At 33.6% G+C, this 22,585-nt stretch overlaps 2 protein-coding genes across 2 annotated transcripts; one reads left to right on the top strand and one right to left on the bottom strand.

Annotated features, from left to right (window-relative positions):
* Positions 1–5,196: 5,196 nt before the first annotated feature.
* On the top strand, positions 5,197–6,914 carry LOC123656039 (pro-resilin-like; the record flags this gene model as incomplete). Its single annotated transcript, XM_045591760.1, has 4 exons — positions 5,197–5,769; positions 5,859–6,048; positions 6,237–6,278; positions 6,413–6,914. Coding segments are annotated over 4 exons (1,209 nt in total), but the record flags the coding sequence as incomplete, so codon positions are not given.
* Positions 6,915–8,077: 1,163 nt separating this feature from the next.
* Positions 8,078–19,259, bottom strand: LOC123656038. Its single transcript, XM_045591759.1, has 6 exons — positions 19,217–19,259; positions 15,564–15,772; positions 10,648–10,783; positions 9,085–9,350; positions 8,529–8,709; positions 8,078–8,265 (listed from the first exon to the last, which is right to left on the bottom strand). Exons 1-6 carry the CDS (start codon positions 19,257–19,259, stop codon positions 8,192–8,194), a joined length of 909 nt encoding a protein of 302 aa, XP_045447715.1. The 3' UTR covers positions 8,078–8,191.
* Between the last annotated feature and the right edge of the window lie 3,326 nt (positions 19,260–22,585).

The raw sequence follows: 22,585 nt of genomic DNA, 5'->3' as shown, positions 1-22,585 counted from the left end.
TCGAATATAAATCAAAATGTACATAGAATAGACATATATGTAGACAGACAGACACACTAAAGTTATAAAAACGATTGATTCGGTATCTACTGGTGAAAATCCCGAAAAAAGAAAAACGATTTAGACCTCAATAAATAAAAATTGATTTTAATTTAAGAAAACATTTTTTACAGTTCAGTGTTCATTATTATTACTTGTTATTAGTTACAATAATAATGAAATAATCATTAAAACTTTAATTAATTTTGTAATTTTGAATTTTACAAAAGGTGGAAGACTTTAGGGATTTAATATGCATTTATTACATTGTTTTAAGCTCCGTGTTTGCATACATAAATCATGAAATACCACCAGAACCAGCACGATCTTATTATTCCAACATGATTCAATTATTATTGTATCTAATAGTCCGAATGTTTTGTGTACTTTTTACTGAAATTAATATTAGCAAGAAAGATCTATTTGACTCATATATTAGAAACAAAACTCTATATATTTTAATGAAGTAAGAATATAACGACAAAGGCATTATCATAATTCAAATTGAACGTGTTAAACTCATTGCACAACTACTAAAGTACTATTATATTTGGACTGTAATACAATGCAATGGTCTTGATGTTACAGGCGTCCATAAGCTTGGGTAACTCTCTGTTATTTATCAAGTTAACCGTAAACTTTATTATCCTAGTAGTATTTAAAACTACCAAAAATCTATCATTTTTTTTTTTGGAATTCATTACATGCTCCCCAGCATTTCAACATAAATGCTTACATGCTGTTTGACTTTGTTCTTATAATTTATGTAAATTTAAGCCGTGTTGCTCTCCAACCTACGCTGCCCCAAATACTATGTGGCTCCGAGCAGTTCCAATTGGAACTCCAAAACCGATTCGATTCGCTGGAAACTACTAGCGACGTGGACGAGATACGTGGTGAAGATGGTGTGTACACTGGGTCGCAGGCACTTTCCACCAACAAAACCAACGAAGCAGACCAAACTTTCCCCGAAGCCTTGGATCTGATGCGGCAGAGGCGCGAGTTGTCGGCTGCTTCGCCAGAACAGAGGGCTCTTTCCAAGAGGATACGGAAGCTTGTACGCCGAGACCTCCGCTGCTCAAATACGAGAGAGATTGCTACTCTGATTGAGCAGAATAGGGGGTCCAAAGTTCTCCAAAGACCATTGGGGAGAGGCCTTCTTGCGAAGCTAAAAACAGCGGATGGCAGAACCGTCTGCTCTCGCTCTCAGATCCGTGAAGAGGTTGAGAAAATTTATGGACAGCTGAACTCCTTAAAGCCGCAGGGTGACCTGTCCTGAAAGCCTTGGCAAGACTATTTAACGCCGTCATCCACCGAGGTACCACGCCGGAGGCGTGTTCCAGGAGTGTGGCGGTGAAGTTCTTTAAGAGAGGCGATAAGTCTCTGTTAAAGAATTACAGACCGAACTCACTTCTGAGCTACGTCTATAAGCTGTTTTCGAGGGTTGTTACGAATCGTCTCGCTAGAAGATTCGACGAATTCCAACCACCAGAGCAGGCTGGGTTTCGAAATGGCTACAGCACCGTAGACCACATATACATCCAACATCCAACAGCTGTGTATGGCATTTGTGGACTACGAGAAAGCCTTAGACTCTGTCGAGACCTGGGCTGTCCTGGACTCTCTGCAGAGATGTCATATCGACTGGCGATATATCGATGTACTGAAATGTATGTACGACGCGGCGACGATGACCGTTCATGTCAATGACCAAAGAACAAGACCTACTTCCCTTCGGCGCGGGGTAAGACAGGGGGATGTAATATCACCGAAACTATTTACCACTGCGCTAGAGGATGTTTTTAAGACCTTAGATTGGGGGGAACGAGGCATCAACGTCAATGGTGAATTCATCTCTCACCTTCATTTCGCCGACGATATTGTCATCTTTACGGAGACCTGGATGAGTTAGGCCAAATGCTGGCCGGCCTAAACGAGTCCTCCCGACGTGTCGGTCTCTGTATGAACTTGGATAAGACGAAAGTTATGTTTAACAACCAAGTCATACCGATACCGGTATCAGTCGATGGTACCCTTCTCGAAGTTGTTCAGGATTATATTTACCTAGGCCATACTATCCAACTAGGCCGCAACAACTTCGAGAAAGAGGCCGATAGGAGAATTCGGTTGGGTTGGGCGACATTTGGCAGACTTCGTCGAGTCTTCACTTCGAAGATTCCGCAATGCTTGAAAACAAAAGTCTTCGAACAATGCGTCCTGCCTGTGTTAACATACGCAGCCGAGACGTAGACTCTGACGAAGGGACTGGTCCACAAGTTTAGGGTCGCTCAAAGTGCAATGGAACGGGCTATGCTTGGGGTTTCCCTCAAAGATAGGATTAGAAATGAGACTATCCGCGAGAGAACGAAAGTAACCGACATAGCCTACAGAATTAGGAAGTTGAAGTGGTAGTGGGCTGGTCATCTGTGTCGCAGGACCGATGGCCGTTGGATTAGACGGGTCCTAGAGTGGAGACCGCGTCTTGGCAAACGCAGTGTGGGACGTCCTCCGGCCCGTTAGACCGACGAACTACGTAAGATTGCCGGTGTCGGCTGGATGAGGATTGCGGAAGCCCGGGATGTCTGGCGCGAACTTGGGTAGGCCTATGTCCAGCAGTGGACTGCGATAAGCTGAAGTGAAGCAGTGTTTGTGTGTCACAAATAAAGGTGATTCGATTAGACTTAATAGTTATATTGACAACCTTGCTAAAAAATAAAAATATCATTTTGAAAAAAAAAGTTCTTTATAATTTGTTTTATGAGTAAATAAAACTTAGGTTCACCTTTAATATTACTTTAATTGGAATACACATACGTAATTATAACTCTTCTTAATAAGTATATGTGTGAAGCGTTAATGAGCGAAAAGATTGCATCACTCGACCCAACTTCAAGAGAGCACGGAGGAAACTCACGAAGCGATTTAGTTTGTATTCGAACTGGACTAGGGTTGGTACCGCAATTTAATCATATTGATGAAATTTTCATTCATTTTCTAAATCAGTAATGTTTATTTACTTTTTTAATTAGTAAGTAATGTTCATACCGATAAGACTATCTAATGAATCTATATAAAAAAAATATTACTACATCAAAGAAGAAAAAATCAAGGTGTGAATTAAAAGTTGTTTTAAAACTTTTTCTTGTTTTAGATGTATATTTTTATGTACATATCTGTTTTTAATGAAAATAAATGAAAAATAAATAAATGAATGGGAAGAGAATAAAAAAGAATACACTAAACTGTACACTACAAAAGATTTACATTAAAAGTCATACAAGCATACGCTTCAGCCTGTAATAGTAACGGTCACAGCACTGGTTTGTGGCTGTTGCACTTGCGGTTGCGGTTTCGATCCCCGCACATGACAAACATTTGTATTATCCATACAGATGTTTGCCGTGGTCGGGGTGCTAGTGCAGTCCTTTTACCACCTTCTCACCGTGTCTCGGAGAGAACGTTAAGCCGTCGGTCCCGGTTGTTATCATGTAAACCTAATAGCGATCGTTACTCATAGCAGGGAATATATCCGCCAACCCGCATTGGGGCAGCGTGGTGGATTAAGCTCTGATCCTTCTGCTACATGGGGAAAAAACCTATGCCTAGCCGTGGAATATTACACGCTGAAGCGTTACACGAGAATATAAGGCTAGCTAACAATGGTGAGTAAGTGATTTTTGACCCGATCTTCAAAAGATGTAAATGTTTGCGCCTTTCTAATGCTGAGCAGTAATGTTACACAATCGTACTGCCTGCCTTATTTGAGATTTATTAAATAATCTTATAATTTAAATTAATAAATACACCGAAGTGACAACCCTGCGTTACATTTACAAATCGAACAGAAGAATACGTAAATGAGAATCGACCTATAAAACAATCATAAACTAGTCTGACAGAATGTCTAAATAAAATTATAAATATTTTAAAATATACGTTTTTTATCTTTTTGATTTATGAAAGGTACGTGTCACGTTAATGTGTGTATAACGTTAACGTACATTACAAAAAAAATACAATTTCGTATGTATTGTAATACAATATTGTGTAAAAATTTATACCTCCTTTTTAGAAGTTGATAAAAAAAGTATATTATGTGCACATAAAATTCAGTCTATAGAAATATGTAATGTTATCATCTCAATTTTGGTACATGTCATCATCGTTTTAAAAGTTATAATTAAAATTTATTTTCTAAATACTAACATTTGTGTTATTAAAATATGTAATTTAACTGTTCTCTTCAATTATATTGTAATATAATTTGAAATATATTTAGAAAGTATATTAAATATAATTAAATTAAATATAATAATTTAGTTATTTATTAATGCATAAAGAACTTAAAACTAACATTACAGTGAACACAATGAGTTAGTTAAGTTGATCATAAATTCTACCTCTATCTACAGATTTTTGTATACAAATAACATTAAATTTAACAAATAATTTAAACAATTCAATGAAATTAATTAAAAAAATAATAATTTTAGGTCTAAAAAATTAAATAATCACACAAAAAATCATAAAATTTATAAAAAACAAACATACAATAATAATAACACAAATTAGTACATTGAAATTAATGAAATTAAAATCAATTTCAATCTGTAACATTAAATTTAACAATGAATTTAAACAATTCAATAAAATCAATTAAATAAACTATTATATTCACTTCCATGTACAGAACTTTTCCGAGTTTTGTAGGAAATAAATAAAATTACATATTATTCGTAAGCAAAGAACTGGACTAGCTGCTAGTGCTATGTTGCGTGTCAACAATGATATAAGGGATACTTGTAAATCATTGCAATGTCGAGTGTCGCAACAATTCCTCGCATCTGGAAATGGATGCACGAAATTAAGCTAAGACACGATGCGCGTGCTTACTTCTTGGGTTATTGACAATGCGACGTTCACCACAACGATCCTTAGTATATAAGATTGGATTAAGTGTTCAAAACATATTCCAAACCTTAGTTTCAATACAGAAACACTTACTCTAGTATAATTGTCTATATTCAGTTTTACTAAGATGATTCTAGTAAGTTCTTTGTTATTTGTACTTGTCATTTTTTATTATTTACACGTAAAACAAATAAAAATTTTGAATTACACTTTTTTCAGTGGATTCTTTGCTTAGCAGCGTTTGCATTAACAACAAGCAAATGTGAACCACCAGTGAATAGTTATCTACCTCCTAGCTCAGGATCTGGATCTGGAGGGCGACCATCATCCCAATATGGTGCTCCAGGAAGTGATCAGGGATCTCTTGGTGGATTTAATTCCGCTGCACCAAGCTTTGGTGGCCAACCAAGAGACAGCTATAATTCACCAGGACTAAACCCATCCGTACCATCTTCAGAGTATGGAGTACCCGGACAAGGATCTGGGTTCCCAAGAGGTGATTCACGGGGGTCTCAAGTATCAGGACAAGGTTTTACTCCAAGCTCTCAGTACGGAAGTCCAAATCAACGTGGAACCAATGGAGGTGCAAGTGGACCGTTCCGTGGACGTGGTTCATCACAGAGACCAGATTCTTCTTATGGAACACCGTCAAACCAATATCAGTCCCCTAGCAGTACCGGTTTCAATGGTGCAAATTCAGACCAGGGTTCGAGGCAGTTTGGTGGATCTCCGTCATCTTCTTACGGAACCCCTGATTTCGGTAATAAATTCACTGATAAAGGTCAAAATTATCGCGAATCAGGGGTAAATGACTCTAACGTAAGTTATGTCTATAAATATTTTTTTTGCAAAATAAAAGTTTAATTTTCGAATGTTCGTTTATAAAATAAATGAATTATTTTTTATAGGAACCAGCTAAATATGAATTTAGCTATGAAGTTGATGATCCAGACACAGGTACTAAGTTCGGTCATTCAGAACAACGTGATGGAGATGTGACCACAGGGGAGTATAATGTAGTGCTTCCTGACGGCAGGAAGCAGGTGGTCGAGTACGAGGCAGATCGTGAGGGTTACAAGCCCCAAATCCGATATGAGGGTTTGTTTATCTAGCGCTTACCACTTGTGCATATACACATAATAAAAACACACATATATATATATATATCTTAAAATGTATAATAGAACTTTTGTAGACGATAATTTCTTTTGTGCTAAATGTAATTATATCAATTATGTTTTGTTAAATGATCAAAAGTAATAACTATTGTCGTTTTTGGGTGACAGGTACTGGAAGCGGTTCTGGATTAGGATCTGGTTTTAGACGTGGTAATTATTGTACAATATTATATATTACAGATATGGTTTTGAAATAATTGTGGAAATATACAACTATCAATTTATAGTTTCTTGCTGCGAATAAATAGGAGGCACCAATGTAATTGTCAAATATTTTTCACTAGGAGATCAAGGCAGAAACCAAGGGTTTAACGTTGCAAGTGCTAACGCTGACGCCTTCGCTGGTAGTAGTACTGGTTATCCATCTGGAAGTCAGCTTCAAGATGGAAGATATCAACGGCCTGGTTTTGGCCAAGGCTCTAGTACCTCAGGTTATCCTGGAGCGAAGCCAGATGGACAAGGATTTGATGGACAAGGTCAAGGATATCCGGGTAGCAGCGGTGGTTACCCTAGTAGCGGTCCTCAAGTTGGGAGAAATTACCCTGGAAATCAAAGCGATGGCGGCTATTCTTCAGGACCTCAGAGTAGAGGGGGTAACCGAGGAGGCGGCAGAGGATCTGGTGGTTTTGGTGGCGAGGACGGTTATCCTAGTGGTGGTCCAAATGGCCCTCGTGGTTCTGGATATTAATTTTAAATCTCATACATATACAAACTTCAGGCAAATCTAAGCTTATACAGTGTTTTCTTTTAAAATGATGCTTCAATGAATAAACAAAGTGTAGTAAATATTTTGTTTTATTTTGTAATCTGATTTTTTTTAATAATTGAAATAACCCGCAAATAAAATTCCGCTTTTTGAAACATGTAATACTTACGTATAATATTTATGACTTACATTTAATTCCAAGTTATAAATCAAAGAGCTACAATGTTGCCATTAATTAATTGACAAAATAATTGACAACCGCTCTGGTGTCTGGTCACGGGTTCGATTCCCGTTCAGAGTGGATATTTGTGGTTATTCAAATACTTGTTTCCTATCATGTTGCTAGTCCTTGTGAGTCTCCCCACCGTTCATCGGAGAGCACGTTAAGCCGTCGGTCCCGGTAGTTATCATGTATACCTGATAGTGATCGTTACTCATAGTAGGGAATATATCCGCCAACTCGCATTGAAGCAGCGTAGTGGATTAAGCCTATGCCCAGCAGTGGGATATTACAGGCTGAAGCGAATTGATAAAATATTTTTGAATTTCGCATTAAATGAGACCTACAAATTTCAACCATTTTAAAATTTTTACGTAGCAAGATAAATTATTTTTTTCCCAAACTTTTTTACATAATGTGTCTATCGTTATTGTGTATATCGTTCTTATGTACCTAAAAATAGTTCTGATAGAGTATCTAACGCTTGATCCATCTACTCCTTCTACGTCGCGTTTTAATAAGAGTTTTGAATTAAATTTAGTCACTCCTTTTTTATCCAATACATTTTCCAGCCAGTGTATAATTTGACAAAAAAATCTTGGAGTTTTAGTGCCTATACTCTTTGTGCTTATCACCTGATAATACACAAAATAATAGACGTACTCTTAATGGGAGTTTTTTTTTTTAAATATTTTTAGTGACATTCATTTATTAAGTAAAAAAAAAACATGAACATTTCAAAAGACCGTTAAAATTTATTTATTTGTACATAAAGTTAAATAGTTTTTAGTAATATATGTGTTGTATATAATTTCTATTTTTATGAAACGTAAAAAAGAATATGATATTATGTTATATTAAGACAAATATTTTCATTTAAAATTCTTGTGTTAATAACGTAAAGGAAATGTCTTCGGTTCACAATCTGATTGAAAAATATAAAAACAAGAATATACATTTAACGTAAAATTTTCACATCACTATAAAGACTTATAAAAATATTAAATATAAAAAAAATGCATATCACAAATGTACAAGAGCCATTACTCTTATAGGTATGATCCCTTTGTCTTTAAAAAGCATTTTTTATTTTTCTTAACATTAAGAACAAAATGCAAATAGAATTTTTCGTCGACATTAGATCAATAACAGTAAAATAAATGTGGATGGTAGTATTGCCCATGATGAGATTTTCGACGTTGATTTATTTTCTGAAACAAAAAAAAAACTGTTGATTATCAACTTGTCAAAGTACTTCTTATATCTAACTTTATGTATTATATATATTTACTGATTGATTTATTTGTATTTTGCTCTGTGATCTATATTTTTACGCAAAAGAAAATTTATGTCCTATATTTGTTTTCGAAATAAATCATGCTTTTGTCAACTACTCGCTTTTTATATTAAAAATCATTTTAAACTTTTTAAAGAATTCCTGCTAACTGGAACTTATCATCATTCTAATAAATACCTTGAACATCTTCATCTTTTTGGGATTCGGCAGTCGACAAGAAGTCAATATTTTCATGAATCACGCTCTCTTCATAGTTATCCATTACACTGTAAGTGTTGTCTGTTCGTGCAGGTTCTTCTACTTGCAATATATGATGAACGACTTCTTGTTGATAAAGTGGAGCGAGAGATACTTGGCACTGACAAAATATAAGTGATTTTTTAACATCATAAACAAGCCTACCTACATTGTTTTTTTTTTTTTACTTCTATAGTATATTAATTTACTTTAGAGTAATTATTCACAGAGCGATTTTGTTCAGCGTGCGATCATCACTTCAGCCTATCGCAGTCCACTGCTGAACATAGGCCTCCACAAGTTCACGCCAAAAATGGCGTGAGCTCATGTGTGTTGCCCATAGTCACCACGCTGGGCAGGCGAGTTGGTGCGCGACACTGAAAAAGGAACTACGTATTTCTACCTTAAGACGCCGCCGTACGTATAAAGCCTCGAACCAAACATATGCACTGATAGTAAGTCAAAATCGCTCTACGACCTCACACTCCTCTCTAACCTTAAGTTTTATTTCTCCTTTCCGAAAGTGGTTCGGTTGCACTACGAAACTTAGTCCTAACGTTGTGTCCTGAGCATCAGAGCGCTCTTTTGACGTTTTGTCCCATGGTCCTCGTAACATATTATTTGGGGCTGGTAAGTCATTGATTAACCATTTAATTTGTGACTTTGGACGAGCTCTTGTTGATGTGCAGTTTATATCGAGTAAATCTCCAACTTTCATTTCATTTTTAAGTCCTATCATTCGCGGCATATTGTTTGGCAAAACTGAAAAAAAAGCAAAGAAAACCTTAATATCGTTTTTTTTTTCACTTTAGTAATATTTTGAAGCGAAGTTCCTTATCGCGTGGTACACGCACTGATGGGAGCGAGATAAAAAAGAGAGACAAGACTTTTTCTTGACACTTCTTGCTATGGTATAAAATTAGATTTCAAACTTGGGTGTCATATTTTAGGTACCACAAACCAGTTATCCCAATTACCCGCCAACGAGCTTAGCAGTGGAATCTCCAATCGTTCTCCTATATGGAGAAAGAGGCTTATGCTCAGCAGTGGGATGTAACAGGCTGAATCATGACAGCAATTATTACTTTTATTGAAAATGATGGTAAAATATATCTTAAGTTTTGTTTATTTTTATAATAAATAATAATTAATGTTTATTTCTAAAATAAAAAAAATAAATAAATTTATACAGTTTCTAAATTTTCCTTAACATAAAATAACATTTAACACAACAATTTTGTCGGTTTGTTCCAGCTAATCTCTAAAACGGCTAGACCGATTTCGACGGGACTTTTACTGGCAGATAGCGGATGTAACAAGGAATAACTTACGCTACTTTTATTTTAGAAATTTATTTATTTTGTAACTCTGCGAACTAAACAATATTTTGTTTTTAATTTCACGCAGACGAAGTCGCGGGTAGCTACTTTTACAATATAAATTATGACATCACAGCAAACGTCTACCAATAAGCGAAAATAACTTCGTTCCGACCGGGGGTCCATAGATCCCTCACACAGTTTTTCTTTATGTTATCTATTTAGACTTTATTGTACACCACAAGTACATAATTCATATTAAAAACAGTTTGACGATAGTTACATATGCAGTACAATAGGATAATGATCTTAAGATATATGATCTTAATGAATACATTTTTTAAATTTTAATTAAACTAAGAAAACTCCAAAAAAAGCTTGGCTGTTTATTAATTATACATGTTCGTATGTTGAACAATTTAATAAAGTTTATTTTATTTGTATATTTATGTTTATTGTGTATATGCCGTCACTATAAATTTGGCTGATGTTTGTGTACGCTATCATTTGCTTTGGTCATGGAGAAAGGGAGGCTATAATGTGATTTTCGATGGTTAATCTAATAGCTCCATTTCCACAGCAAGGTTCCTTGGACATGATTCATTGCAGTCTCGTATTATCATACAATATTAACGCTCGCTTGCCAACATCAAAATAACATCTCAACCTAGATATTTAAATAAAATAAAAAAAACAAACCCAGTCAAAATAATCTTTTTGATGAACAAAAACAAACTTACGTTGTATATCAATAATTTTTTCATCAGCAACAGTCATGAAGTAAGGCGCTTCGCCGGAGACTTCGCAACGGTAAACGCCGCTTGAATCCCTCGTTAGGTGTTCAAGAGTAACAACCGAGCTGGATGACCTGGATATCTTCAAGTAAAAGTGAAGTTGGCTCATTATTTTCAGTTATAAAAGTTTTGCAATAACAGTCACTGATCGTAAAGTACATATCCTCAACAGTTTATAAATAAACTACCCCAAAACCCGGCCATTGTATTGCATATTCTGTGAATATATTGAGGTGTCTACCTATCACGACACAAAATATATAAATCTGTCTGTCATGTCACGAGCCATTCGGACGGACGACATGAAAGACAGTTTTACATTTGGATGTATATTAAAAACAGCATAATAATGGTAGCGCGTATTTATTTCCATAGAATATTTATTATTTACGATAATAAACTCTTAGATGAATACTAAATGTGAACTGTATTTTTAATTTTAATTTACTTTTGTCATTTTCGTTTTTTATCTCGCATACGAATGCTACCTATAAAAACTTACGCTAATCGTAAATGTGATTGCTAATAGCTCTTCAAGTATATTAAAAAATTAGTAATTGTTTTAGAAAAAAAACGTGTTGAAGTTTTTTCGACCTGCAAAAATAAATTTATTTGTCTATATTAGTTACCTCATAAAGAATACACAAATCTGCGGACAAAGTTAGTTAGAATAAATTATAACTTATTTTAATTTAGTTTCAAATTCAAATTGAGATAACTATATTAATCAAGTGATTTATATTAAAACTTTTTAGGGTCCTCGTGAATGTGATTTGAATAAAAGCTTCTTCGTAGACTTCACCTTTTATCAATATTTGAAATGGTTATAATTATACCAACTAAAACCAAATTGGTTGATATTCAGTTCAAAAAATACAAATAGGTCGCGATTTTTATATATTTTATTAAAAAATAATAATATGAAGAAAAGTATAAATATCGCATTCAATTTGAGTTGTACTATTTTATTTAAAACCTTTTAATTTTTTGCAATATATGTAAGTATGTTTGTTTGTTAGGGTGGAATCTTGCAACTTAATTTTGAAGCATACCTTTAACCGTTTGTGCTGAAATTTTATATTCTCGTTTAGTTTAGATAAAAATACATATTTAGCTATATGACATCGTTCTAAATCCAATATTTTTCCACAATTTATATGATATTTTTGACCCAGCAAACGTTGTTTTGATGCTAAATCATAATAAAATAAATTATCAAAATATATTTAAAAAAAATAGGGGTGGACTTAACATTAACACCCTTAACATTTAGGGGGGATGAAAAATAGATTTTGTTCGATTCTCAGACCTACCCAATATGCACACAAAATTTCATGAGAATCGGTCAATCCGTTTCGGAGACGTTTAACTACAAACACCGCGACACGAGAATTTTATATATTAGATAAAGCTTGCCACGAAATACACCTACATAGATGAACAAGTACATTAAATAACTTGATCTAATCGATTACCATTTTTATAATTTTCAAACTAAGTAAATACGAGTACATACTTGATTCTCGCGTGATACTTAGTCTCACTCTTTCTCTCATTTTGTCTTCGTGAACGTGTCATGAGCTAAAATTTTCTAGAAACGTGGTAACGTTATAGTTTATAGCGCAACTGTAGCATTATGACAGTTCCTCAGGAAACAAATTGTTTCAAATAGCAACTAGGCTAAGCGTATCTTGGATATAAAATGTTCAGAGAATGTATAAGTGACATAACTATGCTGTTACTATCATTTTTGAACGAGCTGATTTAACTTATATATTTAATAATATTTTTAAATATTGTGCTTAGTTCCACGCTCGCTTGTCGCCGAAAGACAAAAGAAAAATATTTTATAATGTAAAATTAAAAAACAAAATTTATTGCCATAACAAGTGGGTGGTTTACATAATAAGTTTTACGCTCAAACCCACATTACTGTTATGATTTCCTCCTACTTCTGAAAGTCGTGGCATTACATATATCACTCCATTTTAAATAATGTTCAATCAACAGCTTTTTAACGTTAAAATAATTTATATAGTCGGAATAATGATAAAGATTAGCGAATCCAAACACATTATATCTTAAATGTATTAACTCCTTAGCCTAATAATATTTGAATAGCTAATAATACGTTATCTGTATAGCTAACAACATAATATTTGGATTGCTAATAAGCTCAATTAACGCCTAACATGTATTTTGCCCTTCAGACTCTACTCTCTACACTACAATTTCTTCGACGACGCTTAAGCTCAGCTGTCATGACACCGGGTCACAGCTGTTTCTCTGACAGTTGCGGGTTCGATCATTGGATTTTTTTAATCATTATTTAGTTTCTAAACATTTGAATGGGCCATACTAGATTTTTCTGTAGAGATCGCGTTTGTGCACATGCACACATGCACAGTCATGTTTTTCAACGTACATTTGTTCTGGACACCCGATACAGGAGTTAAATACTAGTAATAGGCCGTTGAGTGTGAAGCGTTTATAGGCGTTTTATAAAAATAAAACAAAAAACTGCGGTGAACAATAATGTCTGAGTTTCAGCGTACGATCAGAATATTTAATCATCAACCTCTTTATAACCATAGTCTATAAAAACGTTCACGTCGTCCATAAGTATTGTTTTGTCTAGTCATATTGACTTTTTTTGTAATAAATACGTCATAGAGCGAAGGACCAAATTATTTCTGTATTTTATATCATCGCTTTGACATTTTATACTGTTTCTGGTTAAGTCGCATTAAACAATTGACTCATATCATTTAAATAGCTTTAATATAATGAGATTGACTGGTCAAAGGCAATTTGCGAAATAAATCTCTTTAATATAAGTAGCTTATTGCTTTATTATTGCTTTTTGTACTAAAATATATATTTATTTAAGGCTATATATTATAAAATTATATTTGGAGTGTGATTTCAAGTAGGAAAACTTTAAGAACAGTTAACTAGACTAATTTTAAATGCACGTCATGTTCTGTAGGGACTTAGTCACGCTAAGTTTTTTTTTAAAGGACGGGTATGAGATTACCGCTATAATGCATGATAGGAGCGTGCAACGTGCTTTTTTTAGTTTAACCCTGCATAGGTCGCGCACCAAAAAGTTACGCCAGTGGTCGCGAGGATTACATATGTAATCCATTTTCAAATTAAAGAGAAACAAATATAAAATTTTTATGAATTGTATAAAAACATCAGCACTGCATCTTTATTAACTAAATATCATCAACAAAACCTTACCGCAACTTATTTTTTACAAACAATCAACATAAACATAAAAATCTATAATTAACCTAATAATTGCCCATTGGATCTAATTGCAATCACAAAATGAATAATGCTGGTAATAACTTCTAATTTTTTTTGAGCAGGATAGTCAACAATGCTTTCCAAGGATCCCCCATATATACTCTAACCTTAATCTTGACTGTTAGATTACTTTGTTCATATGTTTTTCAAACTCCTTTATGAGCAAATGTTTTCATCCTCTATACATACATGTTACTTAAACCCACGTCTGCAAACACTATCATAGTTTTTATTCACTGTGCATACATTTTTTTTTAATTTATACTTTGGTCTGTCTGTTCATAGAGGCACAAATACTATACAGTAACTTTACGTCATTTTTTATTCAATATGTTTTGATCGTATCAAGCGACGACGTCGTTGAGACTCCCATTCAACCTAAGATATTTCGTCATCAGGGATGTATTGCCCCTTGGATTCAGATGTATTGTTTTTAAATTATCGATTTTTTATGGGTGGATTACGACATGATTTACGACCATTGCAGGGTTAATTTCCTCTATAGCCACTTTGAGAATCAGGTTATATCTGATTTTATTTAACAAGGATGTAAATTCGACGTAACTTCAACGTATTAATCGTATCAAGTATTTTTTTTTATATCACTAGGTCGGCAAACAAGCGTACGGCTCACCTGATGGTAAGAGATTACCGTAGCTTATAGACGCCTGCAACACCAGAAGCATCGCAAGCGCGTTGCCGACCAAATCCCCATTCCCCCCCAGGAGCTCTGGTTACTTTACTCACCAACAGAAACACAATACTGCTTGAAAGCAGTATTATTAAGCTGTGATCTTCTGTAAGGTCGAGGTACTACGCCAGTCGGGCAGCTCCATATTTTGAGCAGAAAATTCCTGCTGTGCCCTACCTCAGTTCTATATCTAAACAAATCTTGTTCTTTCTATTATAAGCATAATAAAAGGTAAGTTGTTGAATTTAATAGACCATTGGACAGTAAATACCTTAAATAGAATTTTATTTCAAGAATATTTTAATAGTAACTTTTAATGAAAATATTGTTACTAAAAGCAAAGACAGTCTAGTGGTTGGGACTCTTGAATCAATATTTGAAGATCGCGGTTTTAAATCCGAGCAAATACTGCTGAGTTTCAAAGAACAAAAACTTAAACTTCGTCCCGTTTTTAGCAGTTAAGGAAAACGTTTTGATAAATATAAGCCTTATACGAAATTTTAATGAATATTTTTAAATATGCCCTTTCGAACTGGGGCGTAAATCAAAATCAGAACCGAAAATATTTTTATTTTAGTAAGCTACAAAAGCACTTTTAAATCAAAATTTTATACACGTTTAATGGTTAGCTACCATAATGTATATTGCAGAATATTCGGAATGTAGATTGCAGAATGTATATTGCAGAGAAGAATAAGAAAGAAGCTTCGCAATTACTCTTTTTAGAAAAATTGTCAATCATTTTGAATTTAATAAAAATACCTTCTAAACAGAAGAAAGGTAAGGCCTGTCTTAAACATATGGCTGGTCAAACTTGTACAGCTTGTCAAAGTACGATAATAGATTTTATACTGACATCAACAAAAACTCCTGGCATTTGAAAGTAGCTCGTTTGTTCGCTGCTTGAAGGCACATATCGATAAAACTCCCTGCCATCTTTATACCACTTGACGGAGTAGAGGTCGTCTCCTTCCAGGTCAAATTGACATCCCAGCAAAGCCTGACCTCCCTCGGCAGCATGGCCTGGCACTCGAAGGTCAAGGATACGAATGCTTTCTACCACAGCTGGAATGCATGGACAACATGGTTAGCTATTGTTTGATGTTCGTTAAATATCATTATCACGTAATTATAGATTTGTTTCTCAAATTATTATCATATATATTAAAACGCTAAGGTTTAAGATGTTTGCCTCCCTTTTTAGAAAAAACCTCGCAATTACTCCACATACATTATATATCATTTTATAGATAATTGCTTGCTTTACCGACATCAACAATTAAAAAAAATATTATTTATTGCTTTTGATTTTGTAAGTTAAGTAATAATTTAAATTACATATAATTATTATGACGGCTTAATTTTGAAACAACGTCACCGTGATTGACGGTTGGTAAATTTTTTGTTCAATTTCAAATCAACTCACGCATAAATACTTTTTTGTAATTTTGTAAAGTGATAATTATTATACTTCTTTAGTGCGAATTATTCGCACATTAAAAAAAGTCAGTGTGGCTAATTCGAAGTTTAGCTTAAACAAAGAAAGCTAGAAATTCGAAAATTTTATTCTTTTATCATCTAAACATTTACGTGATGTGTAAAAAATTGTTTTCGTAATATAAAAATACTCTTCAATTTTATTTATTTGTATCTACTAATATTTAACTCTGTACTGCTTTTAATGGTAGTAAGAAGATTGATGCATATTCATTGCTCATAAAGTACGGATTACTTTGCAATGGGAGAAATTCTGATTACATTCTTGGAATTTTTTTTTTATATATATATCTCGGTCGGCAAACAAGCTTACGGCTCACCTGATGATAAGCGATTACCGCAGCTTATAGACGTCTGCAGCACCAGAAGCATTGCAAGCGCGTTGCCGACCCTATCCTCCGTTTCCCCAAAAAGCTCTAGTCACCTAACTCACCAACAGGAACACAACAGTACTTGAAAGCAGTATTATTTAGCTGTGATCTTCTATAAGGTCGAGGTACTTCCTCAGTCGGGCTGCTCCATATTTGAGCAGGAAATTTCCTGTACCCTACCTCAGATAAATCTTATCCGGCTACGATTTATGCAATATTTTACCAATTAAATGGAACATAAAAATATATACGCAAGTTATCACGTACGAGCATGCAAAATATCTGTACATAATACTTGGATTATTTTTAAAAAATCGTATCATCCGTGTTAGTTTTGATTCTTGTCCGATTGATCAACATTTAAAAAAAAACTCACAACTCTTGAAGGATGTTTTATAGCTTATACTCCTTAATAAAAAGCTATGTAAAACCAAATACTTTCTAGTTGGGATCCCAAAATTATGGTTTTCAAATTAATCTCTTCTTTTTTAAGCGGCTTGAAATTTTGACGAGAATTTTACAAAATATAGTAAATGATTTATAAATAAATAATACTGCTTTTAGTTCAGCAAAGTAATTACGATTCTATATTAAAAAAATTAGGTGATGTCATGGGACACCAGGTAGGAACGAAATTCCTTCATATAGTATAGAAGCAACACAATTTGAAAAAAAAAATTGAATTTTATATATATCTAGTACTTGATTTTTTTTTTATTTTTTTGATTGGTTTTTAATGAAGTATATAAAAGTATTTAGGAAATTTAGTATTTTAAAAAAATACAAATACCGTAAAATAAAATAAATCAAACAAAATAATAATAATAATAATAATTCAAACTATTAAGTGAAATAAAAAAACATATGTCTTTATTTATTTTTGTCGACAGTATTCATCATCATCATCATTACAGCCTATACAGTCCACTGCTGAACATAGGCCTCCACAAGTTTACGCCAAAAATAACGTGAACTCATGTGTTTTGCCCATAGTCACCACGCTGGGCAGGCGGGTTGGTGACCGCAGTACTGGCTTTGTCGCACCGAAGACGCTACTGCCCGTCTTCGGCCTGTGTATTTCAAAGCCAGCAGTTGGATGGTTATCCCGCCATCGGTCGGCTTCTTAAGTTCCAAGGTGGTTGTGGAACCTTGTTATCCCTTAGTCGCCTCTTACGACACCCACGGGAAGAGAGGGGGTGGCTAAATTCTTTAGTGCCGTAGCCACACAGCACTGTCGACAGTATTAAATTACATAAAAAATTTAAGGTTTACTAGTAATATTTTAGTTTTACAAACGTCATGTTATACAGTCGTGTGACTGATATTACGTCACTTCCGTTATATATTTTTCTTACGGTTTTAGTATCACATTTTTTTCAGTTCGGTCGCCCAGCCTGCCGTAAGGAACTTCGTACCAATAAAATCATATTAATTATATAATAATTATTTTTGCAATAATGAGGAACTTCGTACTGCAGATTTGGTTATAAAATGCCGGCCGGTAACTTTACTTACAAACAATGCAATGTTAATTATCATAATAATAAATTAACGCGTTTGCGAATACCATATTTTTTTTTTATGTCACTAGGTCGGCAAACAAGCATACGGCTCACCTGATGGTAAGCGATTACCGTAGCTTATAGACACCTGCAACACCAGAAGCATCGCAAGCGCGTTGCCGACCCAATCCCCAATCCCCCCAGGAGCTCTGGTCACCTTACTCACCAACAGGAACACAATACTGCTTGAAAACAGTATTATTTAGCTGTGATCTTCTGTAAGGTCGAGGTACTACCCCAGTCGGGCTGCTCCATATTTTGAGCAGGAAATTCCTGCTGTGCCCTACCTCAGTTAAAAATATTCTTATTATGAATACGTTATCCTGCTCTACTAATATAATAAATGCAAAAGTTTGTGAGAATGAATAAATGTTTGTTAGTCTTCCAACTTCTGACCTAATTGAGAAGAAACTTGGTACGTAGATAGTTGGAGATTGAAAATGACACATAGCTAGTTTTTATCCCTGCAGTCCAACGGGGAAATTATGCGGAAGGCGTAACTATTATCATAATAACTTCTCTTACGCCGTCGTTATTATATTTTGTTGTTAAGTTGTTAAGTAGATAACCGAGAATACACCCGTAGATCATGAAGTCAAAAATCTTATTTACGTTGAAATAAATATGTTGTAAAATTATGACTTTATTACGAACAATTATTCATTATTATTAAAAAAATCATTGAGCGATCTCCATCTAAGTTTTTCATTTGTTTCCTATATTCAACAAATTGCAAACTTTTATGTTTAAAACGTTCCCGTTTTCATTTATATTTTTCCGTAACTCGCCGCTTTTATGTGTAGTAAAACGTGAGTGGAATACGCGATGTTTATAGTTGAAAATTTGCCTAGGTTATTTTTATATACAAAACAAGCAATTATCTACATAATAATTAACATTTTATTGGATATTTTTCGTTCATATGAAATATATATTTGATTTTATAGCATAGTCATAATTTAAAGTACTTCACACTTTTAATGTACCTATTATTACTGCAAACAAACATAATTCGAGGAATTCTGAAAGCCTTCATTACGACAATTGATTGGAATTTCATTAAAATGGAAATAATTTACCCTGTTTCCACAGCAATAATATAATTACCACTGCACTGTTCATGGTAGATTTATTATTTTTAACACTTAGTCCACATTCACTCATGTAAAAAGATTATTGAAATTTCACTTCATAACACAAGCTAATTGAAAATTTGATGTGTACAAAAATTAGATATAAAGTATTGTGAAATTATATTAATTTTGAGGTTAAAATATGTCGTTGGTTGTGAACGAATATAAAATGGGTCGGCAAATTTCTCGCGACGGTCTATATTTAAAAGTCTAAACGACGCGTACGCATGCGCAGATGTACACATACTTGCCCGAAGAGTGCGATCGGTTAATTTATAACCGTATTAACAAATACAATAAATCGAAACACATAGAAGCTACTAAGCCGTTTGCGATTGACTTGGCCTGTGTTTAGATAGATATATCCTAGAGTAGAGTAGATACGCGTCTGTTCCTAGTGTAGGAATTTAATGCCTGAGTTTTGGATAAATAAATGTAAATTTACATAATACATAAATATTACACTCAGACTGGGGAGTATTGAACCCACTGGAGCAGAAAGCGACTGCCCAACCCCTTAGCCCAGATAAGTGCGGCAACGGGCTAATCAATAAATATATAATATTCGAAATAACACTTTAAAATTTCAAATTCTTACATGAACTCCTACTTGAACAAAACTGTGAGATGGAATTATTTTACTAAAATGAATCATTTGTCCTATTTCATGAAAAATAATGTCCATTGTGCGTTATATAACGCACTAATATGATTGTTTTAATTCATTTTACTTTTTATTTATCTTTCGGTCATGACTCTTGTGACTTTAGTGTCAACAGAATAATTATAGATAAATATAGGTTTCATAATTTCAAATTTATTCTGTTGAATAACAAAAGTTAAAATATTCCGTGAATAAAATAATATTAAGCATATATTTTTTTTAATGTTTTTAAGATACATTTATAAATGTAACACATCTTAAATGTAATTTATTTATACAAAATATTATACATATTTACAATTCACAACTTAAGAACTAAATATTTACAGATAGTAGGCATAAATTAAATGAAGTATAATAGGAGTCAACATATCCATTGAACGAAGTCACTATTAATACTAACCAATTCGGTAAAATATAATCACTTCATTTTTTGAGTATCTACTTTAATAAGGAGAAATCTTTATTTAACCGACTTCAAAAAAAGAAGGAGGTTCTCAATATGACTGTATTTTTAAATGCGTTACCACATATATTTTTATCGAGTATGCCTATTTTGTTAATTTTGACGATTTGTAATCGATAGCTCGTGCTTGTCATTTAAATTTTATCGATAGGTGCCTTATGAGTACTGTTTAACCGACTTCAAAAAAGGAGGAGGTTACTCAATTCGACTGTATATATTTTACTTTTTTTTAAAAGGTATGTTCGGGGATAACTTCTTCGTTTATAAACCGATTTTGATTTTTTTTTGTTGGAAAGGAGCTATTTCAAGTGTGCTACCATGATAAGGAAACCCGGATCTGACGATAGAATTCCAGAGAAATCGAGGGAAACCCTTGACGACTAGTGCGTTTGTTAATTTTTTTCGTCTAGTTACGTTGTATTACTTGTCGATGTAATTGAAATCGGTTTTTTTTCGTTTCCAAGCAAACACAATTATTGAGTTGTCTATAATAATTAATTTATTATTTTTCGACTACACTTAAAGTCGGTTTTTTTTTCGTTTGCAAGCATATACAATTACTGTGACTATATTAAACACGACATCTCTTGAAGTTAGTGTTATAACGAACAAACAACATATTTTATTGAACAAAGTTAATATTAATGGTATTCCGTTATTTCGTTTCAGTATGCCATGTATTTTTTAACCCAGTTCAAATTACTGAGTAACTTTTAATTATGAAATATGTTTTTATTTGTTATTAGTATTTATAATTTTAATTTTAATTATCTAAATAAAATAATATCTTAAACGTACAAAATTAGTTATAATCAGACAGTTCCAACTAAATAATTTGTTCTGTTATAAACTGTAAGAGTCAATTAATATTACAACTACTTTGTAGTAGTCTCATATTAGTTGCTGGTATTTAATCTCTCTGCTATACTGCAGCCTCAACATGCCAGAGCGTACTGTATGTTTACCGCTCCTATCCTGTGAACCTCTCTGTGGTCTGTAGTATCACAGCCTAAAACCTTACTTGTAAAGTAAGGTAGAATACAAAAATAAATGCGCTATGAGATTAATTAATTTATTTGTATATTTTTTAGTATACACTACAAATACATTATGAAACAAAACTTTAGTTTAGTATAATATTGTTTCGTATTAGCAGCCATATCTAACTAGCCGTTTATTCCAGGCAACCCAAAAATATTAACTGAGGTAGGACACAGCAGGAAATTTCTGCTCAAAATATGGAGCGGCTCAACTGGGGTCGACCAACAGAAGACCACAGCGAAATAATACTGTTTTCAAACAGTTGTGTGTTCCTGTTCGTGAGTAAGGTGACTAGAGCTTCTGGGAGAGGAGGGGGGATAGGGGATTGGATCGGCAACGCGCTTTCGATGCCTCTGGTGTTGCAGACGTCTATAAGCTACGGTAATGGCTTACGATCAGGTGAGCCGTACGCTTGTTTGCCGATCTAGTATTATTTAAAAAAAAAATTTGATTTAACAATTAAAATATTTGACTAAAACAAGTTCCGAGATGTCGCTCGGGTCCATATAACTTGATATACATCTATGTAATTATACGTTAATGTGTGTGTGTGTTCTTTTGTCGTTTGTTATTACGTTTTCAATTCCTACGTTTTTTTCCTCTTCGCTTTGTAATTGTGTACTTGTATTTTTGTGTGGCCTCTTAAAAAAATAATATAGGATTTACAGAAGAAGGTTAAATTATAAAAATTATTTATGTATTCTAAGAAAAAAGTCTAAAGTTAGTTAGTAGAGTTAATCTAATTAAATGAGGGAGTTATAATTAAGTCCATAAATTATATCGATGACTCATAAAAATCGTGCCCCCATATGAGTGATGCATGTTTTTCACATAATAAACGTAGGGGATACGGCGTGTTCGTCATGAATGAGGAATGTTATCTATATAAATAAATAAAATTAGAGTGCCTGTTTGTAATATTATCATAAACACTTTTTACTAAATGCATATGGATGTATTATACACACGGTACATATACCAAAATAACAATTTTTACAATTTTTGTTTTTCTGTCTGTCTGTTTGTTCCGACTAATTTCTGAAACGGCTGATCAGATTTTGACGGGACTTTTACCAGCAGATAGCTGATGTAATAAGAAGTAACTTAGGCTACTTTTATTTTAGAAATTGATTTATTTTGTAAC

The sequence above is a fragment of the Melitaea cinxia genome, chromosome 8, assembly GCF_905220565.1.
Source record: "Melitaea cinxia chromosome 8, ilMelCinx1.1, whole genome shotgun sequence".
Lineage (NCBI taxonomy): Eukaryota > Metazoa > Arthropoda > Insecta > Lepidoptera > Nymphalidae > Melitaea > Melitaea cinxia.
Note: the sequence above shows the minus strand (reverse complement) of the source record. Positions and strands in the feature narration are given on the sequence as shown.

Coding starts and splice junctions, on each gene's coding strand:
- LOC123656038 (XM_045591759.1), bottom strand. CDS start 19,259: ATGAACAGTGCAGTGGTAATTATATTATTGCTGTGGAAACAGG. Junction 9,351..10,647: donor AAAAATTATTGATATACAAC/GTAAGTTTGTTT, acceptor CTTTTTTTTCAG/TTTTGCCAAACAATATGCCG. Junction 8,266..8,528: donor AAAAGATGAAGATGTTCAAG/GTATTTATTAGA, acceptor TTTTTGTTTCAG/AAAATAAATCAACGTCGAAA.